Source organism: Drosophila ananassae, chromosome 2L (genome assembly GCF_017639315.1).
Source record: "Drosophila ananassae strain 14024-0371.13 chromosome 2L, ASM1763931v2, whole genome shotgun sequence".
NCBI lineage: Eukaryota > Metazoa > Arthropoda > Insecta > Diptera > Drosophilidae > Drosophila > Drosophila ananassae.
Window position 1 is genome coordinate 24387483 of NC_057927.1, and position 23058 is coordinate 24410540.

The 23058-nt window shown below is 40.0% G+C and overlaps 2 protein-coding genes across 7 annotated transcripts in view; one reads left to right on the forward strand and one right to left on the reverse strand.

Moving 5' to 3' along the window:
* Positions 1-23: 23 nt before the first annotated feature.
* On the reverse strand, positions 24-3011 carry LOC6503398 (BUD13 homolog). Its single transcript, XM_032456439.2, has 5 exons — positions 2968-3011; positions 2737-2909; positions 2501-2665; positions 1821-2437; positions 24-1688 (listed from the first exon to the last, which is right to left on the reverse strand). The coding sequence occupies exons 4-5, from the start codon at positions 1977-1979 to the stop codon at positions 105-107; spliced, it is 1743 nt and encodes a 580-aa protein (XP_032312330.1). The 5' UTR covers positions 1980-2437; positions 2501-2665; positions 2737-2909; positions 2968-3011; the 3' UTR covers positions 24-104.
* A 107-nt stretch (positions 3012-3118) lies between these two features.
* Positions 3119-23058, forward strand: part of LOC6503452 (protein split ends) — a 37023-nt gene continuing 17083 nt past the window's right edge. For 2 of the 6 annotated variants that reach the window (XM_032456433.2, XM_032456437.2), the window contains exons 1-2: positions 3200-3515; positions 6563-7392. In XM_032456433.2, coding sequence (XP_032312324.1) covers positions 6727-7392 — 666 coding nt within the window. In that variant the 5' untranslated portion in view covers positions 3200-3515; positions 6563-6726. Of the gene's footprint in view, positions 3516-5319; positions 5777-6562; positions 7393-23058 lie in introns of those variants that run through there. The other 4 variants (XM_032456434.2, XM_032456435.2, XM_044714235.1 and 1 more) reach the window with 4 other exon arrangements.

Sequence of the window (23058 nt, forward strand, 5' to 3'; positions counted from 1 at the left end):
AAATAAACAGAAAACTCTTAAAATGTTTTAATTATGGTTACAGGACAGTTGTAACAGTTTTATTGCAAATAAAAATCTAAAACAATAAAAAGGGATATACAAATTTACATATCCTCTACGCTGTACTTGTAGGCCTCGTCCTGCACCGCCCGCTTCTCGTTTTGTTTGTCGAACCATCGCTTTTCGTAGCCATTGGATCGGTCCACGCCATCCCACCGATAGCCTGGTCGAATGCCAAAACGGTTCTCGGGATAGCTGCCCTCATACTTTGGCATCACCGGCTGATTCGATTGTTGGTCGCGTTTTTTTCGCTTGGAACGTATGTACTCCAGCATGGGATCGTCGGCATGCTCCTGCTCCCTCAGATGACGGTCCAGGTCCTCGTCGTTGGCGTATCGTGCCACCGGTTTCGACGCCTCGTGTGCCATCTCCTCCATTCGTGATTTTTGATCCTCGATCTGCTTGAGGCCCTTGCCCCAGCGATCGTACAGTTCCTTCTTTTTCTTCTCGTGTTCCTCCTTGCGACGCTGCTCGGCCGGATCCTCGTCGGCGGCATCGCGAGCCCGGCGTCCTTTTCGGCCAGTGCTGCGCATCTGAACTTCTGCATCTCGACCGGACACCTCGCTGGACATCTTCTCAAATAAGTCGTGTTCCTGACGACGCCTTTCATCCGATTCTTTTTTGAGGGACTGTGCATCCTGGAGACCGGCCTTCTTGCCATCCAGTGTCTTGCTGGATTTTGGCTTGTGGGTGGGCGGCGGAGAGAGGGACCGTTTGGGGGATTCCTTGGCCCACCGACTTTTTCTTTTAGTTTCTTTTTTGAACCGATTGCGAGGAGGCGAGCTCTGATCCCGGCGAGGTTTACGCTCACCACTGCTGGAACGTCGTCGACGTGGAGGACTCTGGTCTGAATCTCTTCTTCTGCGAACGGGAGACTGGCGCCTTGGCGGGCTCTGATCTGAATCTTTTCTCCTCCTTCTAGGAGGAGACTGATCATCGTCTTGTCTTCTAGGTGGGCTTTTCCTTCTGGGTGGTGAGAGATCATCATCCCTTCGCTTCCTTGGTGGACTTTGGTCGGAATCCCTTCTTCTTCGAACTGGCGACGGTTCTCTTCGTTTTCTGGGCGGGCTTTGGTCTGAATCGTTTCGTCTTCTCCTCGGCGGCGACTGGTCATCGTCTCTGCGTCTTCTTGGCGGGCTTTGATCCGAACTTCTTCGTTTTCTAACCGGAGATGCATCCTGGCGCCTTCTTGGTGGACTATCTCTCGCTCGTCTAGGGGGTGATTGATCCGAGTCTTTTCGTTTCCTGCCACGCGGGGATTGATCTCTGTCAGCTTTTCTTCTGGGAGGACTCTGGTCTGGATGGTTTTTCTTCTTTTTTGACCTTTCCGGACTTAGATCCCTGGACCTGCTGCGTTTCTCCTGCTTGATTTGTCGTTTTTGGGGAGAGAATTCATCTTTCACTTTGACAGTCGCGGCTTTCCGGCCCCACAGATCCTCCTCGTCGTCAAGGGGCTCTTGTTTGATGCGAATAGCAGGCGCTGGCGGAGATTCGCCGCTTTCCTCTTTGATTTCGTCCTTTACGGCGATGTTGCGCCATTTGCTGCGAGCACTGGGATCGTCCTCGATGTACTCGGCCACGATTTGTGGTGCATCTTCGCCTCCAAAGAGAAGATCCTCGTCCATTTCCTAAAAATATGAAATGATTAACATTTGGTGATAAAGATTGTTAAAGTCCTTGCTGGTTAGTCTATTTTACAGTGTCCTTGGACAACAATTAGAGGATTCAGACTTCCCTTCAGGCTCAAAAACACTTCTTACCTGGCCATTGTCTTCGTAGGCATCGTCATCAATGATTTTTACTTTGGCGGTCTTTTTAAGCTTCTTGTCTTTCTTTTTCTTCTTCTTCTCTTTGTCGCCCGATAGGTATTTCTTCAAGTACTCCTTTTGGTCAATTACTTTAACTTTTTGCAGTGACATTGTGTAAGATTTTAGTGAAAAATGCAATTATAAAAGTGATTGTTTACGTTTAGAATGTGCATGGCGGGCCAGTGTGACCGTACCGCGATTAACGAAAAATACTTATGCGATCAGCGTTGCCAGAAATTCTTTGCTGGATTGCCGGACGGTTAAGATAAGCCGCCAACTTTTAAGCTTTCAAATATAAAAGTTCAACGGTATCTATTATTCATAAACTAAAACAGCTTTTCAATAACTTTCTTTGGCTACCCTGATCTACCGCAACTTCGGGTGTTCCTGGCGCTTGAAGCTGAATGTGGTGTCTATGTGACTTACAACATTTGTTTGGTTTGTTGGTAATTTTCCTTTATAAGATTTCCACTTTTATTATAGAAAGCTTGTCCACTTCTAACTCCATCAGCCGAGCACTATGACCTTCCACTGACCCAAATAGGGCGTGACCACAAAACAGAGTTTCGCTAAAAAGTGGGAGAAAGGTTATAGACAATACATATATTTTAGAAAGGAAGTGTTAAACTCACTATTTGGGGCGTTGGCTTGCATGAATGGCAAGCCAATACATCTATGTTGAAACTGTTGGTAGGTTAATGATTTTGGCTAATTACTTAGCCAGAAGCTGTTTCTCTTTTATGAGATGCCCTTCAAGCGAAGTACATCTTCAAAAGGAGATACTGATGGCAACATGTCTTTAAAAACCCAAATAAACTTCATCGAATCATAATCTGCAATTAGGATGGACTATAATTAGGACACGCACCTCTGGTGAGGTTCAGGATGAGGAATGAGAGGCCATCAAAAGAGGAATCCGACCATCAAATCATTCAACTTCAAATAATTGAATCCAGTCCTTGTAGATGGGAGAAGGATGGTAGCCGGGGGTTTCCTGAGATAATAGATGACACCTTAATGTTTTTATATGTGTAAACGCATCTAAAAAAAAGCTTAAGATCAGTATTATTTGTACAATAAATCCAACAAAATTTCTTACACATTTTTCTTACTGAGCCGGCCTTAGCAAGTGTTGCCAGATTGGTTCGATTATCAAGCTACCACATATTTTTAGGATGAGAAATGAATAAATAAGTTATTTCTTATAAATATTTACAAATTATTTATATTAATTTAATAATATTTTATTAGAGACTGCAATATATTGAATGAAAAATAAAGAAATTCGTGGTATAGAGACAACCCTAGAGTATCTGTGGCAACGCTGTCTGTCCCCGGTGCTTCCTGTTTCCTTCAAGCTCTCAGGTGCAAGCAAAACTATACTCACATCCTATCTCTTTCTTACCAAGCGTCTATTTTTTCGCTGTGCCTTTTTTTTTAGTAACAATTGCAGTGATATAGAAAGAACGTTTAACGTAGTTTGGAACCGATAAAAAACAAGCTGGAACCGATCTATTTTGGACTGGGCGATAATCAAAACGACTTTTAACCATCGAGCTGGGTCGGAGAAAACCAGCAGCCGCCGGCCCATGCTGGCGGCGTTATCTCCGAGAATGTGCCCCTCACTGGCCAAATCCCTTTTAAAATGTGAGTACAAATAAAGTGACGCCGCACTGCACCACCGCGTCACTGATAGACCCATTAAAATCACATCACATGTGGCCTCAGGGCGTCCAGTAAAAAGTTTTGCTCTTTTGGTAGTGGGTCCTTACGGGTGTTCGTTTTGGGTGCCTTTTAGCAGATATGTAGACAGGCGACAGGCGAAAACAACACCCAAAAACAAAGGGTGCCCGTGCCACTTTTGTGCAACAACAACGACAAAAACGACCGACAAGCACGCACGATTTCAGTTTTAAGACTCCTCCATGCAAATTAATTTGCTTACCGAGCTTTTTGCGCAATCCCTGGTCATTATGGTGGTTTTTGCCTGGATTTATATTTTTGCTGTTTCCTTTTCTCCTGCATAATTGGCATTTCGTTGCATTTTTTTGCAAAAAAAAAAAAAAAGCATCCAAATGAAATTTATAGCCCTCATGATAGCTCTATCTCTTTCCCTCCATTTTCACACATCGCTCTCACTCTTTCTCTCTCTGTTGTGGTTGCTCTCCCGCCGAACAGCTGATGTGCGATGATGACCCCGCTTCCCGCCTTAGCCTTAGGCCTGCCTTCCCGCCTTCCCGCCTGTTTCCCCCCACCTTCGGACAAACAGACCAGTGGAAGAGAAGCACTTTCTAGCAAGTTCTCTGTACTTGACATTTTTAGTGGTACTTAGTTGGTGGAAATGCAAGTACCAAGTACCACCGGTTCTTGGACATAATAAATTCTTATCAGACGCACATCCTTGGGTTTTCGGGATGTTGCTGCTGCTGCTGCTGCTCTGCTGCTCTGCGGTGCTAAATCACAATGCATCTTAAATTTTGTACTTGAACCGAGAGAACCCTGAGAAACTGAACTGCCTCACTCACCTAAAGAATGTCAGTCGAAAAAGGGTAAAAAGATCAAAGCTACCCCAGAACATGCCTGTAGCCTTTTCAGGAAATTCTTTAAATTCCAGTATTCCACTGCATTCCGTTCATTTTTTAGCTTGGGTCTCTCGTCTGGGTCTCTGTTATAGGCAACTTTTTGAATCCAAAAGATATGCGTCTGTTGTTCTAACAGCTGCTAACTAATTGATTAAAAAAATTAAATTAATTTTAAATATTATTTATAATTTGTACTTAAACATATAAATTTATTAGTTTTTCAAGTAATTAAACTCTTATTTTGTTTATATTTCATATTCAAAATGCAAATTTAAAACAAACAAGTTGTAATGCCGCAGAATAATACAGTTAGCCATATTGCAACGAAGAGATTACAACGCACAAAACGTTTACAGTTGTGATTTAAACCATTACACTGACATGTGCAAGGTCTCCCACAGCCACCCATTCTGTAATGTTTGCGTTCTCTCTCTCTCTCTCTCTCTCCCTCTCTCGAACCGGTAAATAGTGGATGGCAATGCATCTATTTTTACATATTTCTGCTCTGTTAGGTTAACAGAGCACCTTAACAGCCACCTACTCTCTCGAGAGTGTCGTGCACTGAAAAAAAAAACTAGTGGTCCACTAGTTTAAATGATCAAATGATATTGAATTGATGACGATTTTGCATTTAAAGTTTCAATTGCAACAATGAGAAAGACAGTGCGAGAAGGCTATTGCCTTCATGAAAAATCTCATGAAAGATTATAATGCCTGCCTATTACATCCCCCCAGCATGGGTTCAATAATAATAATCTCTCCAATTATTAGCACGAGTGCAATCATTTCCTCATTAAAAGTTGTTTACAGTGCACGCACTGGCTTGTTTCTGACGACAAGGTGCCCCTCTCACTAGCTCTTTCGTTCGACGTTCGGGTGTTTTGGTTGGTGTTCGTTCGGTTCGGGCTGACCGACCCGAGTCGAACCGATCCGAACCGAGTCGAGGCCGGCAATAGTGTAACCCTCCGGTTAAATACCCAACAGGCGACAAAAATATTTTTTTTCCAATTTCAAATCTCGTACGCGACGGACGTCGAAATTGGGAGCGCGGAGAAAGTGCCGAGAAATTGTTCGAAACATTCTTCTGTGTTTTTATCTCGGATTGTGTCGGAATCAATTGACCGAAAACCAAATTACAATTGCAATAATCCCTCCCCCCCAAAAAAAAAAAACTAATTAAGTTCAGAAGAAGGAAAATCTTGGCTAAGAGTACTGCCAAAAACGCGTTCGTAACCCCTTCGTGTTGTGTTGCCAGCAAATAGCGGGTTTTTAGTCCAAAACCACAATCAAAAGTAAATTGGAAAAAGTAACGGAATTCCCATTTGTGTGCGTATCTGCATTTAATTCACCAATTTAAATTCCTGCCCCACACCCCCACTCCCCCCTTAAGTGTCCGTTCGTCTGATTTGTGTGTTGTTGTTGTTGTGGGGTGGTGGTGGGGTGTTGTTGTGTCTGTGTGTTTTGTTTATACCTATGTGTGTGAGTTTGCAAATGCCGCCGCCAAAAATAATTTTTTTTGATCATTTTCAAGATTCTTCTCACACTCTCTCTCTCTCTCATTCTTTCACTCTTTATCTCTATCTTTTGAATTTCAAAACAAACGAAAGCTAAAAGATACTTATTATCTGAAAAGGCTAGAAATTTCGCCACACAAAAGGTGCAGGTGTTCGTTTCTCGGTCTCTGTGAATGAATTATTTATTGCCCAAAATCGAAATTGAAATGTCTGATGGTGGTGCGTGTGGCGTGGCGTGGTGCGTAGTGGTATCAGTGGCATGGTGGTGTTGCAGCAGGCAGTGGCCAGTAAGCCCAGAGGCTGTATTATATCCCCCTTGGGGTACCAACCGGCCGGCGGCAAAATACACGTTCTGAATCCGAATCGGACTCTGGTTGGCCTACTAAACTGAAACTGGCTCACACACACACACACACACACACACACACACACTAATCCCATCAGAAAAAATCCAATAACAACAAAATAACTAACCATAACGCAAAGACACACAGATACAGATACAGATACAAATACAAATACTATAAAAAAAGGCTTCTTTTTAACAAATCTGTTGCTCAATATCTTTTTTTCTGGCCTCTGGTTCTGGTTTTTTTAGGTCTCGGAACGAAAGCCGTCGCTGGTCGCTGTCGCCAAGACAAAAAAAAATAAGAAACTGAAAGAAATAAATAGCCAATTTCGTGGGTGAAGTGTGAAAATTATAGCGAGATAAAGCCAAAATAAAATATTTAATAAAAAAAATAGAGAAAAAAATCAAGAATAATGAGTGCCAATCGACGGAGAAGTAGCAGTTTCGGCTGCCTAAACGCAAAAAACGACGAAAATCAAAAAAGAAAATCAACAACCAAAGTGGCCAAAACCAAGTTGATGGAACGGGAGGCACTTTCTCTCCCACTGGCATCGCACTTGTCCACTGGTACAACTGGTACTGGTATCGGTGAGGAGGATCCCCCCGCATTGGAGATGCCACGCATATGCCGCTGTTGTTGCAAGCGTGATCTGGAACTATTTGGTCTTTTTGAAGCCAGTAAACCAACACTATTATCCACTTGTCCAGTCGTATCCGAATCCACATATACTACCACGCCCACTACAGCAACAGCAACAGCAACAACAACTGGAAAAGCTACAACTGCAACAGACACATCTGCATCGGAAGCTACAACATCATCTGCAGCAGGAGATACAACATTTGTGTCCAATCCGAATCCCAATTCCAGTACTAGTGGTAGTGCCAGTACCAGTGGCAGTGGTAGTCCCACTCCCATGAGTCGCCGCACCACACATTCAACAACAACAACAACAACAGAAACAGAAACAACAATGACCCGTGGGCGCAGTAGCGATAACCCCATAGACTATGCCCTCAGTGGGGCCCACAGCAGCATGGACATTGTCCTCGAGGAGATGATCATTTGGATGCTGAACGTAAGTAACTCACTCATTGTCAGTCCCTAGTCCTCCCTCCCCCCTAGTACACACTACACACACTCTACCCACACCCCATATAGTAGCATACATGGATGGGATGTTCCCAGCCCAGCCACAATCCCTATTCCTCCTCCACTAAATTACGTTCCATTCATTGGGAGGGCGGCGTCGGCGACGGCGTCCAACAAAACTTTTCGACTACGGGTTTTGTTTAATTTTTAATGTGATTTATCTGTCTTGCACGCACTCGTGCACTTGGAAAATAGAAAAAAAAAAAAAAACTATACAAGAATTATGGTTGTGCGCTGGAGGGATATTATAACACTTCCTATAACACTATTACTCCCTAAGAGTGAAAAAAATAGAAATGTTTTAGTTCGCTGGTTCGATAATTATTTATGAGAATTTTTGCAACAAAATTTGTATTCAGGAATTCCATTTCATAGCCCATTTGACATTACATTTTAACTTTTTTTTATTATCCCTTTGAGAGAAGGGGGGGTACTCACCAGTGAGGAAAATATTCATTTAATTGGTCACGCCCTGGCCCTGGCACTGGCACAGCTTGAATTAATTTTTAACCCTTAAAAGTCATTTCAAAGTTTGCAATTGCTTTTATATTTATAGACTTTTTTCTTTACACCATCACCCCCTTCTCGGTGGCGCCCTCTATAATACCATGTTTATTATTCAAACTCATTGATACGACTTTGAAAACTTTCTGTTTTGATTACAGGACTTAATAAAAAGCGAAAATTAAGTTAAGGAAGGAAGGGGCATTTAAGGGATTTTATTTTCCAAAATAAATAAACTCACAATCAGGCAGTATTTGATCAATGATGGCTCCTTTTTTTTTTTTCTGGCAATAGTTGGCCCAATAATCCCTGAATACGATTGGCATAAATCTAGATGAGGGCTGAAGAGAAAACTGGTCTGAAAATTCACTTCCAATTCTAAGCCATCTATCTAAGCATTTGCAATAAATTCAATGATGAACCCACTAAGATTATCCACGAAATTGATTTCCCCCCCAGGACAGACACACATGTTGGAAGTCTGAATCGTAGCAGTCTTTCTATTTTACCACCAATGATGATTGTTGTTTTTTTATTTTTTAAAGTATCTCTCACTTTCAAGGGTGCTTAAAGATTAAACGCAAAAAAAAAAAAATATATATCAGAGTCAGTAGAGTGGTGTGGTAAAGTGGAAATATGTTTAAGTAGAAAATTGCTGGCATACCTTTCAACCTGAGAAGCCTCAGACATAAATTTTTGGGACTATTATTTTCCTCCAAGTGCATGCCAAAAACTCCAAACTCTTATCCTAGTTTTAGTGTCTAGTGTCTAGTATAGTAGACCCCCATCAGACAGACACAATGGGTGTGGAACGAACTACATAACTTGTAGTTTGACATGCCATTGTTCCTCCTTCTACTCTGTTTTAAGGATAGTATGAGAGACTACTCCATAGTAGACTAGTAGCTACTTTCCAGCTCACATGTTATTTGTCTAATGCAGGCAAAATAAATTAAATTGTCAGACTGCCCATCCGCACAGGCAACAAAAAACATTGGCTTGTTTAATCTGTTTTCGCACTCATTGCCATTGAAATATTGTAATATTGAAATATATATTCACATTCCATTGGAATACATAGATATTTCACGGTTTATCTTATCCGGACAACCATTCGCTTTTCGAGTATTGTTTTTATTTATTCAAATAATTCGTAAAAAGTATTCATTTTCTGAAATTTTCGATGACACTGCGAAAAGATAGTGTCTGTTGACTTATATGTAGGGTTGTTTACTGGACCATCTGGTTTGTGATTTTTTTTATTTTTTTTTGTTTTATTTTTCTCCATTGTCATTCCCAATCCGAATTTTTTATTAACATTTTTCGAACGTTTGGTGGTGTCGTTGTTGGAGCGTTGCTCTTTTGGTTGCAAGCTGTTGTCACCCGTAACCGTTTTTATGTATGAATGCTTCAATAAATTCATAATCGAGATTTATCAACGGGGTCAACGGAACTGGGCCTGGCTGGGATATGCATTTCTGGACATATGGACACAAGGACACAAGTGGGAATGGATGGTGTAATGTCCTGAAAATGACACCATATCGATATCCTATTCACATATATCTCTCAAAAATAGAGGATCATATTTACATTATTCATTATCATTATTCGGAGGTACTTAACAAGCCCGTATATTTTCCATCTTATCTGAAAACCAACAAATGTCTAAAGGCCACTTTTATGGGGATTATTAGAAGGTCTACTTTCGGAGGGTTTCTCAGGAACATCTCACATACCATCATACCACCATTATCCACAAAACGATAACACCAACCCAATGTCTGGATGTCTGGATATCTTGGAGTGTGATTTTGCTTTTTTTTTTTTCAACTTGTTTACATAAAGACAGGAAAATAAATAAAAGAAACGAACAGGATATTCGTTTGCATTTACCTGCTTTTTCCATTTTCCTAACATACTAAACGCTAACGCTTTCCCCTTAACAAGAAAGAGTATCTCGTAAGTGTTTTTTGTCGACAATGCCAAGTGGTTTTCCCTTTTTTTTCTCCTTGGCTTTTTTTGGTTTTTTTTTTTGCTTTTGTGCTTTGCAAGCAAATATTATTGCTACTTATTTGCTATTCTTGACTTTATGCCACATTGCGTGCCACTGCCACTGCCACTGCCGTTGGCAAGTTAGCTTGGCAAGTTCGAAGGACCAAAAACCTTGCTTTCTTTATGGCCACTGCCGTCTACTGCCGCCACTGCCTTTAATTGCCGAGAGCGGCCAACGTCAACGTCGCTTTCCGGCCAATTATACAGCACCCACCACCACACCACCACACCACCATCACCTGCAGCGACCTATAACTCTTGCCAGTGCTCTCCATACATATTATGAATAAAAAATAAAAGAAAAAAAACTGGTTTTTGGCCAGGCCAGCAGTAGTAGTAGTAGTAGTAGACCACTGCTTATTCTCAAGGTGTTGCATGAAAAATGCTATGACCTTAAAGAGAGAAATATTCGTACTGAAAATGAAACTGAAACTCGAATTCTATACAATTTCGGTCGATTATTCATTATTAGTCTTGAAAAGTATTTCAAGATTTGAAAGCCAAATGATAAATGAACTAAAAACTCATAAGCTATTAGAAGCTTCGATTCGATTTCGATAAAAGTGGGGTTTATGGATTACAATTTAATGCTTCTATCTTTGTAATTAGGTTATTCAGACATTAAGCCATGAAACAGAAATAAAAAAAAAGGGGAAAAAAGATAAAGAACTTACAGGAACCGAGTGTACGAGAAACTTAACGACGTGGAAACTTGCCACGCCGCAAAAGCGGATTTATTATCATGAGCTTTAATTACTATCGTGATTCGCTTTTAATTGACCGGCGATTCTCCGAAAAAGAGTGTTCTTTTTTTTTTTTTTTATAAACTAGTTTTTTGTGTTAATTTTTTTTGTACGCACCAGGTGAGGTGAGAAATCTTTAAAAGCCAAACGCGACTTTCATTTTCCAACACAACCCCGATAATAATAACTTTCCTTTTGCTTTTGCTCCCCAACCACGCCCCGGCAAAAGTTCACTCTCGTTCGTTTGTTAGTTTCTCCAGGAGGAGATTGGCTTTAATCTTCAGAGTCAGAGTCAGAGCCAGAGCCAGAGTCAGAGTCTGCGATTAGCCGGAGCAGTCCAATTAATTGCCCAACAAATCGCAATTAAGCTGGTAGCTTGGTATTAACCCCACAAGCTTACGACATCAAATTACGCTCCTTGTGTAGCTAAGATTGTACTATAAGTACTTCATATGTATATACACCTGTTACAAATAAAACGCAGAACTAAAATCAATTTCAAACAATTAATCAGACATTGTGTCTCTGATAGAAACGTCAATTTGATACCCGGTGGTGGGGAGTTATCATTTCCGGGGGCCATGCACTTTGATTGCGACATCACATCATCACATCGCACTCCTCATGTCGTTTTGGGATCACGTTCATTGCCCCACAACACCGATATTATTTCGATATTGATGAGCCGGACTTGTTTGTCGTCACAATCATTCAATTAATGACGATAATTTTGCTCCTCGGGGAGAGCACACACGACTCTCGAGTTTGTAAATAATCACAAAATATTCTTTTCAATGCCCCTGGCTTTGATTATCAAACAATAACACATCGTTATGACTGTCGTTTTTTTTATGATATTGCGGAAGAAATTCCCAGAGATACCAGAGATTACTTCTACTTCAAAAAAAAAAATAAAATAAAAAAGGTGCGAAAGTATTCCTCTCGAGACACATGCTGTGAATAAATAAGATGGGTAAGCCGCAACTGTAAGCCAATTGTTGAAGAAAGTTTCGTCAACTAGAAGACTTTTTGAAAAGAAACTATAAATCCCCAACCACCGACCAAAGCCCAAGGGTGTCAATAAAAAAGTTCTTTGTCAAAAGTTTAAAGTCGCGAGGCACGCGATTAGTTTTTCGTGTATTTCGCTCCCTAGTCTTATCTACTTTTATAGATACTTTTGTGTGTTGGCGACGTGACAACAGATATATAATATAGAATATACGTCAAAAAAATTGCGACACGCCAATTATGAAAGTTATTTATGTTTTGATGGTTTTTCCTGTCGCTCTACTTTACAAAAGGAGTGATTCGTGGGGGAATCGAGGGGGATTCATTGCTGATTCGTTGGGGAACTGTTACTACTACTACACTACTAACTACAAATCCCTATTAGATATAAATCGTAAAGGGTAGCAGCCCTGGCAATAGATATATAATATAGAATATACGTCAAACTTTACAAGCGGTGTGATTCGTGGGGGAATCGAAGGTTATTCGAGGGGGATTCATTGCTGAATCGTTGGGGAACTGTTACTACCACACTACCACAAATCCCTATTAGATATGAATCGTAAATGGTAGCAGCCCCCGACTTGTTTATTGTCGTAACGTGTCGCATAAATTAATAAACTATTAAAAATAAAATCAACAAATCTAAACAATATCTCATTGCGTCACTTGGTACGTGTATTTGTGACCCTCTTTCGAGAGGGACTGCGGCAAAAAAATTTGTAAACCCCAACGTCGAGATAACGAGCCATTTAATTAAGACAATGACGTTATAAACGAAGCACACCAGAGCGGTTTAAAGCTGTTGTATCAGGTAGGGTATCATTAGGGGGTGGAAGGTGGAAAAAGATTACACAAAATATAATAATAAAAGTTTTTTACCTTAAATAGATTTAAAGAAGAAAGCCAACTTCATAAGTAAGTTTTATGACAAAAATTTTGTTGTTTCGGAAAAGTTCTTTGGAAAAGAGAACTAAGCCTAAGCCCCCCGTCTTATCAGCTTAATTCGTTTTCATTGTTCCTGATGATGCCCTTTCGGATTAGGAATTTAAAATCAGTGGATTTGTTTTTTTGTTATTGTTTCTTTCCCCCCTTCAGACTTGGGGTCTAATAATTATAATTAGAGACTTCCTATCAGTATTTTGGATTTCCCGCTGCTGGTACTGCTTATCGCATCCAAAGTCCATGGCCCACAGAACGTATTCCGACAATGAGTCGGAGCCCTTTGTGTTTCGACAATGATGTGTATTAAGAATAAATGAAAAGAATTTTTAAAACAATAAAGTGTATCATCTGGATGGGAAACTACCATATAAATGCGAGGGAGAGAAGAGGGCACACAATGGAGGGCATTACAAATGGGGGCATTTATCAAAAGGGGGGTTGTTTTGGATTCGCATTCTCTGGTCCCTGGTCCCTGTTCCCAGTCGGCTTGCAATTTGAGCCGTTCAATTAGGTGGCAGAAAGCAAACAGGGCCGTGCACAACGCACTCATCACACACACTCTTCACACACAACACAACAAAACACACACACTGCAAGAGTAACCTAAACCGAAACACAATGGACTTGCCAAGTACCTTGATTCATAAAAATTTCAGATGGATGGTTGGTCGGTCGGTCTGTCGGTTGGTCGGGTGAATAAATATATATAAATATATATATATATATAATATTTGTCGTGTGTGGGTGAGTGATGAGGTATAGCGAGCTCTACTATAGCGACTGACTGGCTCTTTGGCTGACTTTGCTTCAGGGCATTTTTCAGCGTCCGCATTCGCATTCGCATTCTCTTCATAGCGCATTTTCTTCAGCTACATTTATTCCACCAACCAACCAACCATCCAACCAACCATCCAACCAACCATCCAACCAACCATCCAACAAACCATGCCCCTCCTTAGACCCACACCGGGTTTTCTGTCAAAGCCACAAAACCCTAAAAGAAACGATTCTACGGAATATATAGAAGCATAGTCCGCGTGTATGGCATGCAGACGTGCATTTTATTATTTTTGTTGTTCTTTTGGGTGCTCGCTTGATTAAAATTCGATTATTGGCCGACGTTCTTGATTCTTGATGTTGTTTTTTTTTTCCTACCCCCCCTATTTACCTTTTTGATGGTAAGACCACCCCCTTTTCTTGCAGCTTAAGTCGGAAGTTCTAAACAAACAGTCCAAATACTCAATAATCCTGCACCCTGTTTTCTTTTCAGCTTTTCGCCAATTTTCGCACAATATTTTATTTGGAAATTTTGTGCAATTCTCTTGCCATTGTTATTGTTTAGTTATATAATCTCTGGCCGGCTTAGATCTCTCTAAGCTGAGCTGAGCTGAGCTGTAAGCGTGTAAAAAAGTATATTTTATTAACCCATTTTCCACGCTATTATTAACCAACATCACCCACTTGAGATCGTAGTTGTTTGGAGCTTTTGTCATTCGAGGGTCTTTTGTCAGATTTTTGTTTCTTTTTCAGATTTTTTTTTTTTTTTTGTCTGATTTGTCGTAATTGTTGCCGAGTCATAAAATGCAATCTCTCTCTCTTGTATTTGTTTCTTGTTTCTATATATACTACACTCGTAAAAAAAATCGTGGCCATTTAAAAACTTTATCAAATTGTGGACAAGAAATAAATCGCCATTTAACGATCCTGAAGGAAGAGAGAGCTCTTTGGAATTCAATGTTATTTATACCCTTAGGGGGGGCACAACACTGGTTTATATTTGTATTTAACTGGCTTTATGTGTCCATTTCGGATGTAATTCATATCGAAGGCTTATCTCGAAACACTCAAGAAAACACGACAAGAGTGTTTGGTATATCCTAAAAAAAACATAAATATTATACAGTCTGGACATTGCAATTTCCATTTCTCAGTGTGCCTGCCAGACTGCCTGCCAGCCTTCCGCTGTTGAATGAATTTAAGTTTCCCACGTGGTGGGCCCATGTTGTTGGTCTGTACTCTGGTCTCTGGTCTGTACTGGTACTGGTACTGGTCTCTGGCCTGGCCCGGTCTGCTCTCTAAACTTGCCTGGCATTTTCTGGTCCGAGTACCGAGTACCGAGCACCGATTACCGAGTTCCATGTGCGCTGCAATGCAGTTGTTATTGCTGGCTGGGACTGGGACGCCTGAAATCTGAATCTGAATCTGAAACTGGCCTATTGGCAAAGTTTCGGAATTCGAATCACAGCGGGCTTTTGGCTTTGGCCAACTAACCTAACCCTCTATGTGTTTATTGCTCTTTTTTTTTTTTGTTTTTTGACCGGCCACTGGCCAGCGGCAATTTTCTCATACTCGTTTAGTCTTTAGTTTTTTTTTTTTTTTGTCGGTTCTTTTAGGAAATTGGGTTATAATTGAATTTCCTATCGATTTAGGCTTATTTTTGAGATATGATACCATTGTTTCAACATCGCCCCAAGTGCTGCAATCACTCAGGGATCAATTATGTGACAATTCTGACCAAAAATGGAAGAAAATTTCATAAACAAATTGAGTTACTCGAATGCAATTCGCTGTGGGATCAATTTAAGAAGGTTTTTTCTTTCAATTCCCGTATATTAGTATATATGTCTATGTATCAGCACCCATGGCACGTAAATAACTCAATACCCACTGGATATAATAGTAATGAACTCGGGCAGGATAGCCATAGGATTCAGAACTTTTGTGAAAAGAATGTGTGACTTAGGAATTTGTTCGACACTCCCCGACTACTATTTATTGGTGGGAGTGGATGGTGGGAGTGGTGGTGGTGGTGGTGGTGGTGGTGGTGGTGATGGTATTACCCCCCCTGATGATGTCCTGATAATAAACGAGCCACTTCAATGTTCCACTCGGCTGGCTTCTTTGCCGCTCGCCTGGAGCGATAGAGAGAGAAGTGTCAGTTGGAAGGTTATGCCACGAATACTAATAGCTACTTGATTGGAGATTTATCCAACCTATTAACATTGCTCTACTTCTACTTATTCCTCTTTTTTTTCACGCTAAAAACTTTGTTTACAACTCAATTAATTTGTGTTCGTAGGGCATTACGAGTTCGAACTCGGGACGGACACACCTTCAATTGTGGTTAGTTTTTTTTTCTATTTTTTTGTTGTTTGTTTGATTTTGTTGGTGTTTTTAGCCGGTTTACAAACTCTACACACACCACACTCCACGGTAGTAGGGTGTACTACTCGGTAGTGTGTACGTAACTTTGAAAATTTTCTTGTTTTGGTTTTTTTTTGGCCACTAACTGGCTGTTGTCTATTGGTTGTCTGGCGGCTTTTTGCATTTGTTGCGCTCTATTTGACTTTTACTTTTCATTTGCTCAAAAAGACATTGTAGGTTTTTGCTTCGCGGTGGCACGGATGGTGGTTCCTATGGTGGTTGCGTTGTTATTGTTTTTGTTTTCAAACTGCCTTCCGTCCACAATATAACTGCTCACATTTCCGCCTCCATATCTCAACGGTCTTTAGGTCCGCCAGCTTTGAATCTCCAAGCAATTGATATGGGTTTTTGCTTTGGATTTCTGGTTGTTTCTTTTTTCTTTCATGGATATCTGTTGCGATTTGTAAACGATTTTCTAATGCTTGATGTTTACTCGTGTAGTATTGTAATTACTTTCGATTTATTTGCCAAGAAAGCATAGAAATTGAGGTCAACCATTTGGGTTATTTTTTGTGCTTTTCAGTTGCTCCACATCGCCGCTAACCGTAAATTTTTGCTTTAATCTCTAATCTTAATTAATTTGTTATGGTTTTATGGCTGGGTACTGGGTGGAGTCTTGTATTGGAGACTCCCTCGCTTTATTGTAGTCTTGACCTCACTCGGCTGCCAGCTGGAGGTATTTGAAAGCCAGTAACAAGACCAACTAATTACGAAACATGCAATTAACGGTGCGAGTACAGTGCTAACTGGCCATTAGAAACCATTTTTTTTTTTTCTTTCGAGATCTTGGCCAATACGAGTCGAAGTGGTGGTAGAGTCTTTGAGTCTCGATTATGCAACATTGCTTTTGCGAGTTGTAACTACTCGCTGGGCAACAAACTTGCTCCCAATTTAGTCGCTCAAGCCGCTTAATTAAGGCCTTATTTTTTTCTTTTCTTTTTAATTTAGCAAGACAAGTCCGGGATTTTCAAGGAGTGAGAGAGATATTATTAAACAATTTTCGTGATTTGTTAATTTCCAGTTTCTTGCACTTTTGTGGCCACAATGTCTCTCTGCGAACTGCGGCTCGCATTTTAGCTTAATTTGCATAAAATTTGAAAATCTGATACCCACATTTTCTGCTGACTCTTGCAACTTCTCTAATTGTATTATTTGGAAAAATAAAAAATAAGAATATGTTTATGAATATCAACTATCAAGTATCCAGTGGCCAAATGTTACAAAAAGTGCTAACAAAGCTGGTTCGCTCGATTTCCAGGCCAAAGATTGCACAAATTTTAAGCCTCATTTATAAAGAAGAGAGACCACTGTTTTTTGGATGGGAATTCTTCTCGTTTTTCTGGTGGCCTTTGTATGTTAATCTGATTTAAGTTTCATGCCGGATAATGGGAGCCGTATTATACTCGTTCATCCGTAGAGTGTTTGAGTGCGTTGGTCGTCTGACTCTGACTGTGTTGGGATGTTTGTTGGGATCTCGGTCTGTCATTTTTTTTTTTTTTCACCCAAAATACCACCCAGTGATGCTGCTGCGCCCTCCCAAAAACACAAAGAATCGCAATTGTATGTTTTGAGCCGGCATTGAAGCGGAAGTGTTTTTTTTTGTATTTAAGTGCGGCTACCCCCGCATTCCAGCATCGCCACCGACATCGCCACCGCCATCACATGTCCAAATCGGATTGGACGGGCGGACTGGCAGACGGGACGGCAGATCTCGCAAGTGCCTCCCCCTGTCAGTATATATGCAGAGGGGATTTTCTCGTAACTCGACTCGAGTGTGGCATAAAAGGCGGGTCGGAGCACAGCGCGGCACTTCAACTTCAACATCCCATCGAAGTAGGACTATAGGACTACTTATATCTTACACTGCCACTGCCAATGCCACTGGCACTGTTCCAATCGTTGTGAATGGCAAATAATCTGCTTTATGTTAACATGTCAATTGCTAATCATACCTCGTTTTCTGATTAATGACTGCCACGTCTAATGCTGACAATAGTGAGTGCTACATGGCATTAATACCTTCTTTTTTTTTTCGGCTGGCCAAATCTTTAGATGGACTCACCCGAATCCCACCGATTAGCCAACTTTGATTACAATTTATTGCGCATCCACCTGCGTCCAAGGGTGCCGTCGCCGTCATCGTCGAAGTCCATAAAAATTAAATCGTTTTTGGCAAAGCGATTTGGCAAACGAAAGACCCAGTTCGTGACACCACTGTTAGTAGCACTTTCCAACCAAAAATTATACTAAATATCAATTACCAGCCTTGCGAATAAGCCTTATTTGTTTGCTTTTCTTATTTATGCCATTTAGGATGGTTTCGTTTGTTTGGCATTGATGATTAATAATATCGCTCTTTTGCAATTGAATCAGAGACCTTATTTCGATTATGATTTATGATTTCGTGCAAGTGACAACCACCCTGTGGAAGTAATTACATGTCCACAAAGTGGAACTTTAATCTGAACTTGGCGTAAGAAGTGATAAGAAAATTGCAAAGCATTTTCCGTCCAGGCTTGGCTGCATTCGTGATTTAATAAAAAACTCCACAAAACCGCAATGACAAAGTTCCGCTTTGGTAAGCTTTGCGGCTTTATACAATATTGTATCTCACTAGCGCTCTATTAGCGCTTCAAGTTGAGACTTCCTGCTTGAGAGACTCCTCCCGGTCATGTACTATAACCATAAAAAGCCGGCGATGAGACAGCTTGGGCAATTTGCCGGTCTAAGCCATAAAACAGCAATTGATAGAGATCTCGCACAGGTCTTTATGACTTTCACGCGGCATAGCCACAACCCAAGACCACCACAATTGTTTTTATTTCAAAAATCAGGCAACAGAGATCGCTTCGAAGAAAAAAAGAAAAACAATAGCAGAGAAAGTGATGGCTGAAGAATATGGATGATGATGATGTTTTCTTAACATTTCTTTCTTTTACTGAAAAACTCTAAAGCTCTAAAGCTCTGTAGCTCTGTAGCTCCTATAGCTCTTTGAGACTCTATAGCTCTGTGTCTTAAACTCGACTTGACATACACTCGATTCGTGTAAAGATCTGTGGTTTATTGAACTCAACTGCCAACCAGGCAACTGGTCAGACCGCATGAAAGTCGTCTCGTCACTGGTAACGGTCGAAAACTTGTGAATCAATGCAACAAGCCGAAGACAACAACCGGAGGAGTCCATATAACCAGTGAATAAGTGGAAGAACTACTCTTGGTGTCTCCACAATGGAGAGATCTCGAAACAAGAACTCGAACTCGAACTCAATGATGTTTGTACGCATTTCCATTATGCTAATGACGTTGTTGTCTTCGTCACCGGTTCGATTAATTCCAAGCCATGTAAAAATCAGAAAGAGACTCTCGTGCTAAGGTCAATGGCGATACAATCTCCAGACTCATCCAGTCCAGTCCGCGAAAGAAACTGGTAGTTGCGTTTCTCAAGAAATTGAGAATGAGATGTTGCCCCTGACAGGCAGCGCATCTTTTTTTTGTATTCCCCCTTTTTTTATTTGTTCCGAAGGTTAGCCCATAGCACGTTTATGGTACTATAGCTTTGTTGTGTATCTCGTTGGAGGTATTTTTATTTATACATGCATGAGATGCAAAACACTCTCAGTATGGGACACTTTCACTTCGCTTGGTCCGCCGAGCAGCATCTCATCATTATCATCACATCTTGTAGCTGTCTTTTCTTATTTTCGATTAAATCTTTTGGAAAAAAAAAACAAAAAAAAGAAAAGTGACAAAGAAGGAACATGCTAATTCCAAATCAAACTCGAAACATTTCCATTTATCTTGTCGAGCCATTTCGTTCTAAATCCATAAAGAAAACAGAAGCCATTCCATTGTTAGATATTTTATGTCTCGACGTCATGCTTTTAAAAATTTTTCGGATTACAACGTGGGCGTGGTCGTGCTCTCGTGGTCGTCCCAAAAATAATTGTTTTGGAATTCTTGTCAGCTCCGAGAGTAGCTCCCGGACTATACATATTCTTCATAGATGCCACAACGATGCGTTCGCATCTTTTCACTCAAAAATACCAAAGAGAATAACCCAACTAGGTAGGTGGTAGGTGGGTTTTAAAAATAAATACATATATACTCTGAAATACAAAATGTAGTGAAGCGAAAAGATGTTTTTTTTTTTTGGAGGGGATGGAGGATGGTATGGAGGATGGGTTTGGGATCTGGACCAATGATGAGAAAATTGTGTTGAATCATGTTTTTAACACATTCTTATGGGTGTTCTACCGCCCAGCAGCCGGGACTAAATAAGACTAAATAAAAAGGTGCTACAAGTGTAAAATAGTCTTTTGTCACATTCAGTGTGTGTCTTTAGCACGTTCCAACTCAGAACCGTTTTTAACACTTAACCCCTAATGAGGGAGAATGTGAAAATTCCGTGAAACGTCAATTTCTTTACTTACTTGAAACAATAATCACACAATGGGCGGCCTTTTCTGTCATTTACTTAACGATAAAAAGTTGTTAAGGAGTTAATGTGCAAAATATGACAGTTAATTTGCGTGGAGTAACGGGTAAATAGCGAAAACAGTTATGCCCAGTACTTAGCATAACTAATGGGTCTGGGCCAAGTCTAACTTTAACCCTTTAAATGCCAATTTTTTTGAAAGGCGCCCTTAAAATTGTCCAAAATGTATTTAATTGCGTTCAAAAACATTTCTTTTGTAAAAATATAATAGAAGTTTATGAATTTTTATGAATTTTGAATCTCAAACACTATAAGAATTAAGGCTATAAGATTCTGCAGAGTTTTATAATAACCAAGCAGACTATTTGTCCAAAAATGGAATTTTTTCTGTACAGGAATCGCCTCTTCAGAAAACTATTTTGAAATAGTTTTAACCCCAGAACTATTTCCATTGCTAATTTATATATACTTTTATATATTATTAGATTATATAGCTTATATTAAATTTATTTCTAAACAAATTTTAGGCAAATTGTCCATTTTTTAGTCAGCTTCCTATAAAAATCACTTTTTTGAGAATCTGTTATTTAGAGGGTTAAAGTTCGGGTCTAAAACATGTAAAATATTGAAAATAGAACCACTTTTCTTGGTAAATATTTTTTAAATAATGAGAAATATTAAATTTATTTATAAATTATCAAGTTTTTGTGTTTATGGAATTATAATTCGAGTAAGTCTGCGAATAATATTCTTTAAACATTTTTTTTTTTAAATTTAAATTTATTTTTCTTGTAATAAGTGTTTTTTTATACTCTACTAAAGTAAAAAAAACAAAGATTAAAATCTCTTATTTTTCCCCCATATAAGGGGTTAAGGTTTTAAGAGTATTATTATTTTGGAATTAAAATACTTGAAAAGTAGACAGCAGGCCAATTTCTCGCAAAGTGAAAGTCCAAATCCGTTACTGTAAGCCTCTTTTAGCCACATTTTAATATTAGAAGGGAGGAGAGTATCCCTTTTATATCTTTAATTATATAATACCATAAGCTTAGCTAACTGAGAGCGACAATGCCATCGCTGCTCCCATCTCCAATTCTTATTTAAATATTTTTGTTCAAAACAATATCTCATTCGGATGTCGGATGTTGGATGTTCGGATGTTCGGATGTCGGTTGTTGGGTGGCTGACTCTCTGGATGCTTTGGTAACTGGTAACTGGAAATGGGCAATATACGAACAACTTTTCCACAATCACATTAAATTGTTTTCTAAGCGTCGAAAGAATTTGAAAACCAGAAGCAAATGGAGATTTAGTGGGTTAGATTTTGTAATTTATTATATCATAGTATACCATATACGCCATAGCATAGCATAGCCATAGCCATAGCCGTAGAGTTTATAATAGCTTCAGCCAAATTCTTACACACGAATACACTTAATTTTCTGCAGCTTAGTTTGGGTTGTGTCGTTGTCGTAGTCGTCTCATGAACCTCTTCCCCCCCTTATACCCTTACCCAATACATACATACATGCTTGCAAATCCCCACTGTCAGTTGTAAAGTCTGTTGCAAAATGTTAAGCCCCTAGGAAACGACACAAATTGCAGGTGGCATGCCACAAGAGTGGGCGGTTGGACGGCCATCCGGGCGGCCGGGCGGTCTTCCTGACTGCACATCCCCACTTATCCCGTTGTTTTTCACACACACTATGCTTACTCTATATCCCTGGCAGAGTGGCACAGTGGTGTTGTGGTGTGGGGGCTGCTTTTTGAATTACTTCCACTGGAGTGAATGCGCATTTTTTGTTTTCACGCCTGAGCCTCCCAGGATGCCGCCTCTACTGTGCTCGCTCGCCTCTTTGTTTGTTTACTTATTCGTTTAATTAATTTGGGCGCCCATCCAATTGCATAATTAAATTCGAAAAATTGTACTCTTTCGCTACGCCACAAAAACTGCCCAGAATCAAAACACACAGAAGCACAGCGAAACACATCAAATATTTATAAATAAAACAATCAAAGGAGGATCTACATGCCCCAAGGGCTATAATTAAAATGTGATTAATATATCCGGAATATGGCAAGTATCCCACGAAGGATCATCATAATCTCACCAAGATGAAGGTGATGAAATGAAAAATAAAATCAAATTCTTGTTCATCTGCCAAAAATACTCTCTAAAAATTCCTATACATATATACTATTCGTTTGTCTTTCCGCTTTTAACTATTCTCTCTTTTTTGTTTATTTTTATTTTATTTGAAATGTGTTCTTTTTCACACTCTAATGCCACTGTCAGTGTGTGTTTTTTAGCGAAACAATATTTTAGCACATTATCCGATCCGTTCGTTATTGAGCTGTTAAGTATTTCTAGCAGGGACACTCATAATTTGCATTCAACTATTTATAATAGTTTTTTTATGTGAAATAAAAGCCCATGAAACTGTGTACACGCCCAGTTTTTTTTTCCCCCTTCACCATTATTCTTATGCTAATTAGGTTTCATCGCAGCCACGAGTTGAAGTTTTTGGAATAATTTTCTCCGCTTTTTTGAACTATGAGAGCTCATAAAATATTATAAGAGCTGGGCTAATAAAATGCACCCCGAAAATGGCGCCCAACGTGTGGCAACAACGTGGGCGTCGTGTTAGAATTCTGTGGGGTGAAGTCTATAGCATTGGTAACAAAAATCAAATGCTTT